This window comes from Parasteatoda tepidariorum, chromosome 6 (genome assembly GCF_982258835.1).
Source record: "Parasteatoda tepidariorum strain Cologne lab strain chromosome 6, Ptep-v5.0, whole genome shotgun sequence".
Taxonomy (NCBI): Eukaryota; Metazoa; Arthropoda; class Arachnida; order Araneae; family Theridiidae; genus Parasteatoda; species Parasteatoda tepidariorum.
In genome coordinates, this window is record NC_141760.1 from 23,066,930 (window position 1) to 23,084,333 (window position 17,404).

Consider the following 17,404-nt stretch of genomic DNA (forward strand, 5'->3'; position numbering starts at 1 on the left):
GGTGTCATCCATAAAGTTAAATATAAAAGAACGATTAATTTAACCGTTAAAATAAATATGAAAAGAAAACTTAAATTTGAGAGGGCTTTTAATGTTAAAGAAAATTAAAGGTACAAAATGCTGATTTTAAATTTTACAGAAGTTGATTACAGCTAAGGATTTAATTTAAAATAAAGGTTAAGAAAAAATGTAAAAAGAAATCCCTCGATACGGACCGAAGTCCGCATCGCGGAGAATTTAAAAAAAGGGTAACCTGCCCGAAGGCTCGAGAAAAAAAGAATGCATTATAAAAGTGACTTAAAAAATTCCTTAACTGGTATAGGACCAGAAAAATTACGGCCAATTAAATTTAAAGAGGCGGAGAGTTTGAAATTTAAAGGAAAGAGATTGGTTTGTAAGCCCCCCTAAAATTAAAGGAAGAAAAAGAAAGGCGTGAAAAGAGGGGTTGGTTGACTTTCCCCACAGGAAGTGCGATGACCGCATTGACCATGAGAAAGGTCACCAAGAAAGTTAAAATAAAATTGCTAAATTGAAAAAAAGGAATAATGTTTAAAGAAAAATTAAAGGCTTAGGTATAATTAAAAATAAAATTGTCACATTACATGAAGTGTATATGTGACAGATACATATAAAGATTAGTGCAATGAAAAAGGTGTATTTCTATAATACAATCAAACACAATATGTTCAGGTTCTTATCTTTATTATGATAAAAATTTCTTATCATTTGCTTTATGTAAGGTAAGCACGCACCTTTCATTAATGAAAGAAAGAAAAATGCTGAACAGAAAGGGACAGGTGAAATTTTATTGAAAAAAACATACATTTAGATTTAAGGTAAGTTGTATTCATGTTACTATATTGAATAATTTTCATACAAACTCCAGTTTTAATATATTCTGTAATTTTCGGAATGTATGCTGTAATTGCACTTAAAATTTTTTCATTCGATATAACTGATAAAATAGATTACACCTTTTACAATAATGTTTCAACTTACGCTTATTTATAATTTTTTTAATTGAAAGTTACATTTTATCTTTTTCTTAAAGCTTCAATATTTTGATATACTTAATTTAAATATATATATATATATATATATAATTAGTTTTGGCGATTATTTTTACGTCACATCATAGATGGTATTTTTAGGATAATGGTTCATTTTAGCGCATAATGGTAATGAATGCACTAAGTTGTCATTGAAAAGAACTGGGGTTCGATCCTCAGAGTCGACTTGAAGACTACTCTATTTCAGATGGATATTTTTCAATTTGTTTGAGATTGAAGAAGATATTGTGAGCATTGCTGACCTCATAGACAAAATCATGTTCTGGTCACAAAATTGTAGAGCCTAAAACTCCATGCCTCCCCTACCTAGCCCACGAAGGGCTGTAGAACCATGACATTCATATTGTTTTAAACAATATATTGTAACACTTGTGAATTTTGAATTCAATATAAAATTATGAAAATAATTGCATGAAACTAAAAAGAAAATCGATTTCTTCCGTTAGCCAGGTGACCATTTTTTTTTTCAGATTTTTTTAAAATTTTTTTTTGTGAACTTCCATTTTGTTCAGTGTTCCAAAAAATAAATAAAGCAACAAAAAAATACTAGAAGAAATTTAACCAAGGTCTACATTTTTTTGTGGCTTTTGTTTGCGCCTGGCTAACCGAAAAGTAACAGAATATCTGATACAAGCAACAAATTGAACTCAAATTCTTTATTTTGTTTGATTCAACACTGGATTTGCATTAGTTCGCCTAGTGGTAGCCTTAATGCTTTTATAGCTTTAATTATAGTGCATTGAAAGCGAGTATTTTTTAAATAATATATTATTATTTATGGTCAATCCTTTTTATTATTTTCAGAAAAATATTGCCATGGAAGAGCCACCGAGTTATGAAGCTGCCATAGCAGGTAAGTTAAAATTGTTTAATAATTAAGCGCTTCCTACTCATTCGGAATTTTTAAACAACTTGAATGAAATGAAATTTAATTAGGCTTATGATGAATTATATTTTTATTTAATTCTTGAGGATAGTAAGAGAAGTCAACGTTTGTCCCCGAAATTATAATTTATATTGCATGTTTATGGAATTCATCATGGATTTAGTTAGTTTTTTTTCAATGCAAAATTTTTTATTTAATAAAAAATGCAGATGTTGCTCAACGACAAGCCTTACTATGCATTTTTAGAACCATTATCGAAAATCAAAACAGGAAATGTATGCACACTGAGGGAAATAGAACGGAGTTGGAAGACGATTTTTAGAAACGCCTTCAAAATTCAACCTCCAATGAAATCTACTTCAATATTTATTACATTAGTGCAACTCTACTGTGATTTATCAGATTTTCCCCGTTTTCAAACCCCCATTGTGCATCTTTTTTCTTTTTGTTTCCATTTTCGATAATTTTCCAAAAATACATATTATGTGCTGTCTTTGTGGAACAGACTGTTTTTAACGCTCTTTGGATTTTAGTTCAAGTGTATAAATTGAAGCTATGTCAGTTATAAAGTATTGCATAGCTTATCTATAAATAAGCTGATCCTATTTGTATAACTTAATAAAGTATCAACTAAAACTCGAATGAAAAGTATTTATAAAGCTTATTTTGACATACACCGAAACATCGTTTCATACGTACAATAAATTTATTTATTATGTATTTTTTATTTTGAAGAACTTGGTGTCTGAATGATAATATTAAGTAACTTTTGTTTTTTGAAATACTTGCTCATATTGCGCTAAAGTCATACAAAAAATAAACACAAGATGTTTAAGAAATAAACACAAAGAATAAAAAATAAACACAAAGATGTTTAAGAAAAATAAGCTAATAAAGATCTAAAAGAAACTTTTTCGTAATTGAATAATTTTCAGATACAATGTGATGGAAAAAAAATCCTAATTCTACTCATAAGAAAAATTAAGAAAAAAGTAATAGAAAAATTAAGAAATATTTCAATCTCTTATATAAGGGATCTTCAACTTTTTAAGACCGAGAACCGCAACAATATTCGAGAAATCATGCGACACGCATGAGTTTGATAGTGCAGGTAAAGAAATTCAGTAGCAGGAAAATAAGATACTGATTTTTTTTTCTAATTTTGTTAGATATTGCGATGCATTATATACATATATACTATACATTCTATACATTAAACTGTTCCTTCATATCGAGCACAATTTCGAAAAAGTCATAAATTAATTGATGGAGGATACAAAAAACTATTTATTTAGTATTTTCACACGCTTTTCAATAATATTAGTAGTTCTGCCTTCTTTAGAGAGGTCTTCTGTTTCTGTGAGGGCAAATACATGGCTGTGGGTCTAAATTCATTGATAAAACATAATTATAAATACTAACCAAAGGATTGTATTCTTCAGTTTTTTAACACTAGTTAATACCTTTATTATGGTAAAATATTATCGAAGCATGAGTAATCTGTTCTATTGTTGATTCATCCATTAGTACACAGAACACAGAATTTGAATTCACTTAATAAATGCCATGAATTACTTAATTCAACAATAATCTTTAAAACTTAAAAAAAAAAATTTCTTCAAATTTTTAATATTTACTCTTTTTTTAATATTTTTAGAAAGTAATAGAAGAGTTTCAGCTCCTGCTGTAACTTCGCAAGTACCAATTACTCCTCCCATACTTTCTGAAGTATTTACGACTTCCCTTGTACTTTCTGAAGCATCTACGTCTCAACCTGTACTTTCTGAACTGCCTACGACTCCTTCCGTACTTTCTGTAGCACCTACGACTCTTCCCGTAATTTCAGAAGTACCTAAAACGCCTCCAGTAAGCTCTAAAGCACCTGCGACTCCTCCAATAGCTTATAAAGAACCTTCGGCTTCTCTTGTACCTTCGGAATCAGCTTCAGCTCCTCCTACACCTTCCCAATTAGCTTCTGCTCCTCCCATACTTTCCGCTTCTCATATATCTCCGGCACTGCAGCCAACGTAAGTTTATTGAATTTATTTCGTCTCTAAATAAACAAATAAATAAACAATTCTAAATATCATATTTATTATAAAAATTTTCATTAAATATTACATTTCTTAAAGACTCGTACTTATTATTTTTATATACAGCTTAACCACAAAATAATTGAACGAATGAATTTAAAATGCTATTTTGTTTCCAAATATGTTTTAGAACAATCATGTTTTTTTCTTCTAGGTATCAAAACACATTTCTGCGCAGTCCTGAATCTTAGCTACTTTTAAAAAGATTGGAACTATGTACCCAAATTCAAATATCTGAAGGAAAAAAAATTGTGATACTTCGTTTTGAAATAAATTGACTTCTAGAAATTTTTATCCTTCTCTCTGACAGAATTCGATAACCTCTGATCAGAGATTTACGCCTTTTTGTTCCGTTTAAATGTTTTAGTTACTCTTTATGTACTTAAATTTCTTACATCCCTCTTTACTTAGATTCTAGAAGCATTCATTAGGAGTGATTATTACAGAGCATCTTGAATAACTGAGACAGGAAATAAATGATATTTGAACATGAAATAAACATGTTCTTATTTTTTTCTTTTTCTAGTTTTGGAAGTCTAACAGATGAAACAATAAGAAAAGTGTGCTACGACTTCGCTGCTAAAAACTTCGAAAATGGAACAAGAATAATAGAATACTTGGATTTTCCGAGTATTCGAAGTTGCTATTCCTTGCATGTGAGAATTGCGAAATTGTTCTTAATATAATTTTTATTAAGTAATTTAACTTGTAAAGTTTAAATTGTTTCTAATTTATTATTTGACTTTTTAGTATAAATTGGAAACGTTTTGGGAGTCAAGAGAATTTGTTATTAAAAATGGAAAATGTAATGGTGAGTTTCAATTACTTAAATTTATTTAAGACATTATGAGTTACTAAATTAAAGGTCTTATACTCAGTTGCAAGTTAAAAAGAAATCATTATACCTATGGAGAGAGCCTGTTTGCATCTAAGTGCTTGCCATATGGATGCCAAGCTCCCAGCGCGAACGTATCAGCATCGACAACTCTTGAAGCGTCGTTGCACAGCCTTTTCTTTGATTGCTTTCTTAAAAAGTGTGAAATTAGGAAAACCAAACTTATTGAATAATCAACTAACAAGTAATAAGAATTAATAAAAATTATATCAAAAAATTGTAACAAATGCATGTCTTTCTGTTAGCAATTAAAGAAATTGATGAAATAATAATAAATATTGTTTCTTGCAAATGATTTTCTACTACAATGAACTAAATTAAAAATTTTTTGTGTTATATTTGTTTTGTTAAGGGCATGCTAGCGTAAGATGAGCCATTTTTACTGGTCCAATCAAATGTAATGCTCTTGCAACGGCATGTAGTTGTTTCTTTTATCAAAGCGAATGTTTTCCTTATTAATCGAAATATGTCGCCTGGTCTATTATTCTAGTAAGACTACGAAACTGTAACATTTTTTAAAAACAATTCTATGGTATATATCGTAAATGATAGCACGAATTAAATTTCTCTCTGACATGTTTTACTCCTGAAAGCTTTTAAATTGTTTTGAAAGCATATTTGTATAATTTGATAACGGAATAAACAGCAGATCTAAGTTTGGGCAAAACGTTACTTGAACAATTATTGAATTTTGTTATGCGTAATGGAGTTATTTTCCTATTCTACTAACATAGGATATCACGGGCGACTAAACATGTGAAAAGGTTTTGATTATTAAAAAGCAAAATTTCATTAAAATAGGTAAAAAATTAGCAACTTTTCTAGTACATTTCTTTCAGTTTACAAATGAAATTGAATGCAAGGCTTTAAAGTTGTTTTCGCATTATAATTGAATGATTTAAATTGTAAGTTATGGTTTCCATTGAAGATTTAAATGGATTAAATAAATAAGAATGAATTGAGTTTCTACTACTTCATACATTTTTAGTTTCTCTTGGCATCCCTGTTAACATAAAAAAAATAGTTTTACACCACACCTTTTACAGCTCTTTAATACTCTCATATCATGGCGGTTCAAAACACAATGTATACAGCCATAATAATAACCATACATTGAGCTATCTTATGGGAGGAAGTTTTTGTAAACTTGATAAAATTTTATTTCGAACCATGTATTCCGTTAAACTTAATATCGTGTAATCAAGTTTATGACGGATAAACAATCCCGATAATATGATTTAAACTTGGCATTTTATTAAGGTTGCAGCAAACTTAAATGATATTACAGTTTAACACGTTCCGTTTAGTTTAAAGAAATTTCTAATGCTTAAAACTCCCTCATTCATGAAAACTAATTTTTTAAACTAGTGTTTTAAGACACAAACAACAAAATTTAGATTAAAATTTTGAGAACATAAGTATACTTGTGTGCTATCTAATCAAAGTATGAAGGTGATTTAAGCAAATTTTAAGAAAAAAAACTTTCAAATACTATACCAAGTTTGTCTTATCTAAACAATTTAAGTAAAAAGTTAGAAACCAAAAACAAGCAAAAACGAAATTCTAAAGATATGTTTGTTAGCAAAAACAATACTTTATCAGGAGACACACTGTCTGCTAAAACCCAGGAGCTTTTTTGTAGTCATCGGTTAAACCTAAAACTGACTGTACAGCGAGGTTCCATAATGCTTCTGTGAGGATATTTTTATTTATGACTGTGTTTTTGATTTGATTTCAGAAAAACCTATAGATGGATCAAATAATGGGCCTGAACCGAATATTCGGAGTATTTTTGTCGTCTGCAAACAGAAATTTCAGAATGCTGAAACGCATGTTCCAGTACCGCATTCAGAACATTTAAGAAATTGTCGGAAATGTGACGATCGCGGTAAAGAGGATTGTTTAGTTTGTAAAGGTGCAGGTTGGGTAAGAAAACTACTTTAACAAAATACATATTTTGTACTATAATTGCGCTTAATTTTGCAATGTTGCAGAAGACAGAGTAATGTTGCATTGAGGTTCTATAGCTCATTAATACTTCAAAAATTGCGATGTTTCATTTATTGCATATCCCCAAGATCAGCAGGACTAAATCAGGTCCATGATTTTGTGCACACTGAAAATGTCCAATAACATCACAGGATTGTCCGTCATATTTTGTCCGGTAAGCCCCAGGCAAGCAATGATGTTTAGGGGGCGCCTATTCATTGTAGCACACGGTACAGGTATCAAAGCACCTGAATAGATTAAAGATCTGAAGTGACCACTGAGAAAGCAAGTGAGGGCGGTCTGGTCTAGTCGGCTGCATACAAGTGCCAGAGAGCCGTCAGGCCTATCATTCCTATACCCTTGGTGTGCTGGTGGGACACGCCAAGAGTCTTCAAGCTTAATCTTAGCCATCGATAAAAGCTCCATTAAAGGGAGAGGCATAGAATCTAAATTGTGATAAAATAATTTATTAAACAGTGAAAGCAATGATAAAATTTGAAAACAGTTATATTTTACGCTGTAACCTTAATTCAGCAAACTTAAGTTGATAATAATTATTGCAGCATGTTTAAAAGAAATGAAGCAAACTTTTCAACAACATATTACTCAACTGATAAATTTATATATCATAGGTAATGATAAGTAACTATTCACATTAAATTTCCCATTAATCTGATCCTTTTAATGACATATTTAATGAGGCTCAATGTAAGAGATTCGCATAATATTTCTAACAACATTAAGCTTTAACGACATGCTTAAAGGAATAATTATATTTAAGTAGTTCTACAGAGATAATCGGAAGAAAATGAAAGGGTAATTAAGATCGAAAATAAGATGTTTCTCCCTTCAGAACTGGATAAAATGATATTATTGCTCATAAAGTTTTGGTTTTTAATCTTGTTATGAAAAAAAATTCGATTTAAGATAGCCTTTTAAAGAAAAAAAAATTTACAATGGAATTTTTTTAAAAGAATAACTGAATTTATTTTCTTAAGAATATTAAAATATGTTACTAATTTTGTGTCTTATTCTAAATATAAAACAGTTTCAATCAAAGAAAACATTTAGTTAGCAGAATGTAAAATATTTGCCGTTTAATTAAGCAAGATTTATGTATTTATCATTAAACTTAATGAGATATTGGCATTTATTAGTGAAAAGAATGAGTCTTAAGTATTTATCATAAAATTAGAAGCATAAACATTGAAATAATAAATTACTAGTTTTTTCAGTTGAAATAATTTTCGTATTTTTAAGTATCTGCATTTGAAAGTTTTTTTTTTACAATTTATTGATTTATAAGTACAATTACAGTTACTTTTACAAGAATGCATAGTAACGAATATTATCTTTTATTATATTTTATTTGAAGGAAAAATAACGATATTCAATTTAGTTTTTTTACATGCACATTATTACACATAAAGGTAACAGACAAATTTTTTTTTGTAATATCCGAATATTCATTAGATTTGTCTCGTTCTCACTTTCAAATTCTTAGTATCTCAATCTCTTTTTTTTTCTCCTTCTCAAAAAAAACATGTCTTAGTTTCAATTCTAATATAACTGCTTTCGTTTGATCAGTTGAGATGCGAGACTGGATCAGTTATAATGACACAGAGCATTTGGAGCCCTCCGCCTTTCAAACTGTTCCGTTGATGCCGTTTGAAAATAAATTGATAAGTTTAGTCAGCATTCCTCCGAAAAGCTTTCATCAAGAAAAAAGTGATGGTATTCCTTCCTTCTATTTTTGTTATAAAAGAACTATTTTGCGTAGAATTAAACTGTTCTGAAAACGAACTCTTCAACTTGATTCAAAATATTTTCCTAAATTGCAACAACAATATTTTTGTCACTCTGTTACGAAAAAAAAAATTCCCGCAATAAAAATTCATACAAAATGAAAATTCATACAAAATAAATATTAAGAAATTAACACTTAGTGCATTTAAAGTTGAGTAAACAAATCACTTTCAGTAGGAATGTTCTCTATGCATGCAAAACTAGTGAATTGTATTTTATTGTTTTTTAAGATTTCAACTTTTTAATTGAAGTTGAATTTTTTGAAGGAAATAGTTAAAATATTGATAAAAAATTACTATTAAATAAAGAAAAATTATGATTTAAAATTTTGATTTGAATCAATCCAAAAATCAGCAGTTTATTAACAGTCGTTAAACGTTAAACTAAAACCTTCAAGATAGTTGAAGAGATTTGGAACGCTCCATGCTCCAAAAGCTCCATGTCGCGGAACAGACCCACAATTTGTGTATTGATATACTACGTTAAGTCTTAAATCAGACATATTTAAATGCAAATACTTAATCATATCAATTGTTTATTACGTTGATTTAATTTTATTTCTTACAAACATAAATTTAAACTTGTGATAAACTCTATTGTCTTGAGGTAAAATCTGTAAAATCTTGAGGTACGGGAATATACTTATAAATTGTATTATGATACTAGGAATCTAAGCTTCCTGTTCACTGGCGATCACCAACCCCGATGATTTCTCTTCGCAATAATTGCTGTTTTTTGGCATAAAACAATTGAAATTATTCAAATATAAATATATGTACCAACAAGAGCCCACGTCCAAATATTTCCCTATGATATGAGCTATAAGCGAAATTTTTTGAAATAACATTTAAAACTAAAAGTATATTTTTAAAACAAATTTGGTGAGTTCACAATTGGGTATAATATAAAAAAAACACAACTACTTCCACTTAGTAGGAATAACATTTACAATGACGCAATGCTAAGTTCTATGCCACTATCCACATAAATCAATTATTAATCAAAAATCGAATATCAATTACTTTTCTTTATAATGCAATAAAATCTGGCGAGCAGCTATTTAAACGATCAAACACTTCGTTTGCTTATTTGTGGCTTGAAGTTAGGCTCGCAGAAAATGCCGTTCATGGGTTAAATTTAGTAGGAATAACACAACCTGTGACGTAGGCTATAGTATACCCAATTGTAATTTAATATTTTTGTGTACCAACGGAAGGATGTAGTTTAAATACGATTTTTGCATTCATCACTTTATGCATGAAGGTGAAAGTTAAGTTCTAAATTTTTTAACGAATCTCTTTAACCGTAATTCATAATAGTATATTAATGTAATTTGCACAGAAAATAATAATTGCAAAGCGGTTAATAAGATCAGGCACCGATTTAAATAACTTTGTATTAGAATGTAACAACAACCTCTTGAATTATATTATCCTAATAATAATAATATAGCAAACAATCCTCCTAAACTCTTAATTCTGAAATCAAATTAAATAAAAAACGTAATAATAACAATACAGGTAATTTTAACCCTTAAATTAGAGAAACAAAAATATTTATAGGAAAATAATAACTTTATAACTTATATCAATTTTATGCTGATGACAACCAAGCAAATATGAAAATTAATGTGGGAAAACTGGATCCTAACATGTGATTTTCCAGCCAATAAAATGCGTTGACAACAATGGAAAACTGCGACACCATCTTTAGAATTTCATGCATAGTAAGGTTAAGATCTTACGAAGATTGATATTAAGATGTAATCTAAGAAAGCATTATTAACTTAAAACATCTCTTATATATTTTTTTTATTCCTCAGAATCCTTGCAGTAGCTGCAACGGTGATGGTTACCTCAAAGATCGTTCTGCTTGTCTGACTTGCAACAAAACTGGCCGCCTCATGTAAGTGATGGAAGATATTATAAGATTGCAGGATTAATATATCAACCTGTACAAAAATGTAAGGTATTTTTGAGGTTTTTGTTAGGTTGTTTTGAGGTGTCAATATTGATTTGAGATTTTGAAGTTGATTTAAAAAAAATAACCTTATAAAAGATCAATCTCCTAAGGGGTATAATCAAAGTGTATGAAGTTGTTTTATTCACACTTGAGGTTGTTTTGAGGGGAATCTACTTTAGAGCAACCAGCTTAGGTTGGTTGTTTTTGAGGTGATTGGATTATTTTTTCTTCACTTCAAGCAAATACGTATATTTGAGGTGTGAATAATTTCATACGGTCTAAGCTAAAATAGCTTCTGAGTTACATATGAGACTGATTTTGTGAGGTGTAAATGACGTTGAAATTGAAGTTTAGTAATAAGGATATTTTTGGTGCAAAACATAATATCTTTTTCTACCTCAGGTGTACTTATTTACATCGCTCAACATCGAAACAAAATCAAAAATACCTTATTTCTTTGTAAGTGAGTGTGTACTTAAATTTATACCACGAAATTTGAAACTTAACCTACGCATTTCGAATTTCGCAGCATTTCTTAAGACATGTCTGAATTTATTCTAGATGACGTCTGTTTCGATGAAACTTATTATTGCAAAATGCACTCAGTATTTAATGCATTTTTTTACAAAAATATGTTAATGAAAAACTCAAGAACTCTTTATTGCGAAAACAAATGTACTAAGTGAAAAAAAAAACAATAAAAATTGATAGATTCTTCAAGTTTAAGTCTTTTAAAATGAGTATAAATGAACCAACAACGACAGCTTTACTTCGATTATTTTCCGGCATGTGCTGGAAATTCTGCACCTCGCTAAACCGTAATTAGGTTAAACTTTAAAACGGTTCCAAGTCAAACTACATTATCGTGCAAATTAATCTGTCTTGAACCTAATTATACAAAAGTATGGGTCAACCAAAATGGAAACATGGTTCAAATCAACAACCTATAAAAATTACAGCAAATTACTGAGGCAATATGGTTCAATTTTTCGATAGTATGTTTTAACATAGAATCAATGTATTTCAGAGCATACAGTGCAATTTGGAAATTCATTAGTTTGCAATGTGTTAGATTTTAAAATCGTTCGAATCGCTCTGTAAGAAATGAAGTAATAACCCAAACTGTTACGGGAAATTAGTGGATTGATAGCATTATCGCTGGGAAACTAATTATTATTTAGCTCTGAACAACTGTTATTGTTTGTTGTGAACTATTTTCTACTAACATTTAAAAATTTATTCTAATTCATAAAATTGCTTTAGTTGTGATCCATGCTACAGCTGTGGAAGAATGAACTGCAGTGTATGTGATGGACATAAGAAGGTTAAAACCTATAAAGAACTCAAAGTGACATGGTAAATAATTCCATAATTACAGATTAATTTTGAATATTAATAGATTATATTCCATACGTTGATATCCATTTTCTTACTTTGATATAGGACAAATCACGTGGATGAATTTGATGTTAATCCCACAGACATACCCTCTGATCTCCTGAGGTTATCCACCTCTAACGAAATATTTAGTGAAGAAAGCCCTAGGGTGGGTGTTTAAATTTATATATGTGTAGTGCTTTTAATTTTGTTCCTCGTTATAAACAGTTTTTCTGCATCTCCACCTTTATAAAGCATTTCCACATAGTGAACATGGGATGGAGAGTTCGCTTTCTAATGAGGTGAACCTGGATCGAATCCCAGCTGTGGCTAGTTGGTACGAATTCTGCTCCCGGCCCTGAATCGACCACAGTGCTGACGTAGTCCTCAGTGGTGGATGGACAACGGCAAAGAATATACAGAGGGGAAAAAATCTAGCTTCCATAAACATAATATAAATCAGTCCCCAAAGATTATGTGTGTTCCCTGTGTACAAAGGAGAAAACAACACTTAGGGACACAACCGCAGAGGTTCCTGAAATGGGTTTGCATCCTCCGCTCCTCCCACTGAGGTTGGGGTGAAGAAGAAAAGTTTTCCCTTTTTTGTTGGTTTATTCAGCATTTTTACACTATTAATAAAATATTGTACAATACAGCATTATTAATTAAGATATTTCTTTGAGATTAAATTTATGTCATCCATGTAGATTAAATCTGCTAACACATTTTGACATAGAAAAAAGGAACAAAATAGCAGTTTTTGGGTGACAGCGTACCCAACCGTACATGTAGAATTGTCCAACAACCGATTCGTGAGTGACCTACCTCATGACTGTCTCTTTACTTCTTAAGCGTATGCACTGGATCTTAGCATATAATGAAGTTCTGCTGATTCTGAGTATGCTGCTCACCCTGTAAGTTGCTTTTCTGGTATAGCGTACCGCACAGAGAGGTTCCCCACGTTAATTGAGTATTTGTAGTGCTAGACTTCGTCTCCTTTCTACATTCTTGGGATTAGGGGTTAGAATCTTTTAGCCATTGGGCTAACTGAGTGAGGTTTGCGAGATTTTCCCCTCCATGTAATACAAATGCTGGTTAGTTCCATCATTAAGTCTTTCTTGAAGGCTACCTTGTCCCAACACTTGATCAAGGGATTCCCTTGTCTTCTGGGTTGGGTTCAAAATTAAGAGGCTACGGAGCTGAACATATATAGTCGTAAACTCAGAATTAGGTAGACTGTTCAAAACCAATTATAAAATCAAATCTCCATGTTGATTACAAACCTCTGCGCAGCGAGCACATTAGTAGCTAGTGCCCCATTATCTTCAAGTTTTATATATTTAATATTCATTTTAAGAAAATTCAATGCAAAAGAAGTGAATTAAGAGATGAAAGTACTGCATCAGAAGCCAAACAATATTCCAAATTTTGCTTAATATTGGGACATCGTGATCAGTCGCTGAAATCAATAAATGAATAATGAAACATAAACAGATAAGGATATCGGAAATAAAGCAAAACTGGAAAATAAAATAATAAATTTTAAAAAAAGGGAGAGAAAATACAAAACCTTTATTTTTAAAAACTGATTTAAAAATAAGATGTTTAATTAATTTCTAGTCGAATATTATAAATTTATAGTTTCAGTGATATTATTTATATGCTAAAGCAAGGTGTTTTTGGTTTTTATTATTCAAAGACTTGTTAGTCTTAGAAAAAAATAATTTTAGAAACCTCATTTAGAACATGAATTTTTCAGGTTCAACCTCTTTCTACATTTCCTGAAGCGAGAATAAACATAGCGTCTCTTAATCTTGTCTTCAAACACCAAAAAGATTGTGCCAATAAAGTTGTACTCTTGCAGGTAAGCCTGTTTTAATTGATGGTTTAGTAATTTCTAAATTTAGAAACTACAATTCATGTATTACAAAAACTGCAGAAATTTGCATTTGAGCCCAAATCTCTTTATTGAACAAAGTAACTATTGTGTTGGCAGAATCGATTAGTTTCACTCACATTGACTTACATGCTGGAAATGTTTAGGAGTTAAGAATGCTTATCGAGATTCCAGAACATGCTCCAGATCAGAACGTTTTTTATGCTTTTTTATCAGTTACGCATTACTTCAGCTGTCACATTAGACAGAAGACAGCTTACAGAAACTCGTTAAAGATTCAGACATTTCATGATTTACTCTGATTTTCTATAAATTTATTGCTCCTCTCTTATAGAGTTTGATACTACATTGCAGAAAATTCCGAACTATTGAGGTAAAAAGTACCGACACTCAGAGATGCTAAGATGTTAAGTGTAGGTACTTTTTACAGTAAAATCCATTTTTACGGGATCATGCCCGAAACAAAAGCCTGATATATCATAGTTTTTACAGTAATAAACTAAGCGCGACAGCCAATAGAGGGCCAAGGCCTACTGTGAACATCTCAGTTTTCTTGACCTTGGGCTCTGGGGTGCAGAAGCAGATGTTCCGGTTAGGTGGTCAGCCGAACGCGAAACCCCATGTGTTTAGTTTCCAAGCACGCTTGGTACTTCATTTATCGACCCACTGAAGAGATGAAAGGCTGATTTTACAGTAATACTTACCGTGAAATCGCTGAATCACTCTGATTAAATGAATATTATAGCAAAAATTACGGTGTAATATTTAAAGGTAAAAATGGATTTTGCGGTAAAATGAATTTTATGGATGATGCACCTAAAGTGCTGATTATTTATACTGTAATTTGATTCTGAATTTATTACAGTGTGGGCCTGAATGTGACACATGGTATGTTAGTATCGAGAAGCAGCGATATGTAAATATGTAGTGCTTAATGTATAAGATGTTTTAGTTTTCTGATAATTTTTGTACTTTAAAGGCTTTTGAAGATATGTGTATAACATTGGAATTATGAAATTTTTTCTAATAAAATTTTTTTTCATCAATAAACATATTTAAATTTTTAATTTTCTATACCATATTTGTGGTTTTTGTCACCAAAAAGCCTTTTATACTATTTTGTATATTGCTTATATTTTTCGTGAAAATAGTACCGAGCAAAACTTTCAGTCTGGCTAGTACTTTAGAATTGCAATTTCATGTCCTTGTATTGAATGAATATTTATGGATACATTTTCAACTTATTTCAGAGGCAGTGTGTTCGAGCAGTTCCAATCACAAAGATAAACTATTATTGCAAAGGTAAAACAGGAGAATTTTACGTGTATGGAATTGAGAACAGTGTGTATTTTAAAAACTATTCTGAACTGTTGGATTATATAAGCTGAACATCTATCTCAGTGCTGTAATTAAAGCATATGGTAAACCATAAAAGAAAACATCACCTTGGATTTTATTGGCTTGCAAGAAACTTAACAATACAATGAGCAATTATAGAAAAACTGTGATTAAATAATCATAAATAACCCATCTTTTGAATTCTCATCTTGACCCATAACCCATCTTGAGAAATCTCAGAATAAAATGAAATTTTTTGTACTTTTCTTAATTTATGTACTATAAATAAATGTGTTTTATTGGTACTACTTGATTTCCACAGCGACTACTGTTAAAACGACGCTAAGAAAAACGTCATGTTAGTAGTGTGGCGTAACTACCACTGCGAAAATTAAACATCAATTCACTCGTATATAAGACATGCTTGATTCAATCACGAGGTACCTTTTGTTGGATGAAGGTTGGCATCGTCGATAACTCCGTCCCCCCCCCACATTGGTGACCTCCGGACGTGATTTGAACATGCAATGACGCCCATTTCAATCTGCTAACGTCTACCTCGTTGTGTAATCCACACTGAACAGTTGACTTGCTACTTGTGACTGCAACATAATCAACCTCCTCACGCTGTTGCTACTCAGTCTCGTCTCGATGAAACACAAACACTCGACAGCTAATGGCCACACAGGAGCGACTACGACTGTGAAGTTAATACACATCTCACATTCAACACTCAAAAACCCGGTGACCTTAAAATCAGCTCTCCCGGTCTTTCACAAGAACAGCAACTAGTGGTATCCGTTCATCGAATTCTATCCCTGATAAAATTCTGATGGGGGAGAATTGTGGCGTAACTACCATTACGAAAATTAAACATCAATACGCTGGTATATTAGACATGCTAACTTCATCTGGTATATTAGACATGCTAACTTCATAACCTGGATTTAATCACGAGGTACCTTTTGATAGATGAAGGTTGGCATCGTCGATAACTCCGCCCCCCACAGTATTATTCGCATTTAGTTTGTGATTTCCCGTATATCACCGGGATTGCTATCAATATTAAATCAACAAGCTTGTCTTTCCCACATGAATTTCGCCAAGATAAGGCTCTAGAAGATGACGAGGAGTGCCTCTTGGCTTTTTGTTCTTAACATAAAAAAAAGGCTATTTCTTTTGTTGACGACTTTTCACATTGAAACCATCGCAAACTTTCCTTTACACAGAGTTTCATTTCGGGTCCATTTAAGCTTACTCAATAGCAAGGTAGAGGTAGTACCTTTTTTTCTTGGAAAAACGAAATGGCATTTTCCTCATTTATCGATAAATTAAAAATCGTCAACTCTTTTTTTCAATGTTCAAATAGTCGGAAAAAAATTACTAGATCACGCGACTTGAATGCAAAGCCTAAATGGAACTGAAAGTGTGAATGGTTACTCTTAGTTTGGCCTTTTTTGGATGTTCTTTTTTACATGATTCCGCGGTTTATCGCGATCGCTGTGAAAATGAAGCATCCTTTTATTATTTTGAAAGAGTTTGTCATACCGCCACACATAGCACCGTTGGACAACTTAGTTAGCTGGCCGGCAGTTTATAAATTACTCATAAAATTGTATTTTTAACTTATCAAGGCTCATAAATCATCTAAAAATGTTACTTACTTTTGCTTCAGATTCAATAAATGTCATAAATACAGTAAAGTGTAACACGAGAAACTTTTTTTCCAAATTTAAAATTTCAAGTTGATTTTTTTTTAAATTATTAAAAAAGAATATTATTTATTTTTAAAATTTTAATCACATGTATTAATATTAGAAACCTGATTAAATATTTGTGAATTATAAATTTTCAAGGTACGTTGTGTGCAAAGTTTCATTAAAAAATATAAAAAAGATTTTAAAGGCTCACAAATTTCAAGATTTAAATATGACACGAAAAATTTAAATTTGTTTAAACCAATTACATAAAATTTATTGTTTCTAAAGCATAAATAATACTAATGACAGAAGAAAATAAAGTGGCAAACGCACTTTAAAAAGGAAAAAAAAAGCATTTTAACCTATAGGGAAAGAGGAATAAGCTCTAGCA

The 17,404-nt window shown here is 30.9% G+C and overlaps 1 protein-coding gene across 1 annotated transcript; it reads left to right on the forward strand.

Moving 5' to 3' along the window:
* The first annotated feature begins 716 nt into the window (after nucleotides 1–716).
* Nucleotides 717–15,618, forward strand: LOC107456037 (protein SSUH2 homolog). The gene is made up of 11 exons (XM_087165548.1): nucleotides 717–836; nucleotides 1,875–1,923; nucleotides 3,614–3,983; nucleotides 4,576–4,705; nucleotides 4,800–4,860; nucleotides 6,683–6,870; nucleotides 10,562–10,644; nucleotides 11,965–12,057; nucleotides 12,145–12,247; nucleotides 13,838–13,942; nucleotides 15,226–15,618. The coding sequence occupies exons 2-11, from the start codon at nucleotides 1,887–1,889 to the stop codon at nucleotides 15,361–15,363; spliced, it is 1,308 nt and encodes a 435-aa protein (XP_087021674.1). The 5' UTR covers nucleotides 717–836; nucleotides 1,875–1,886; the 3' UTR covers nucleotides 15,364–15,618.
* Nucleotides 15,619–17,404: the final 1,786 nt, after the last annotated feature.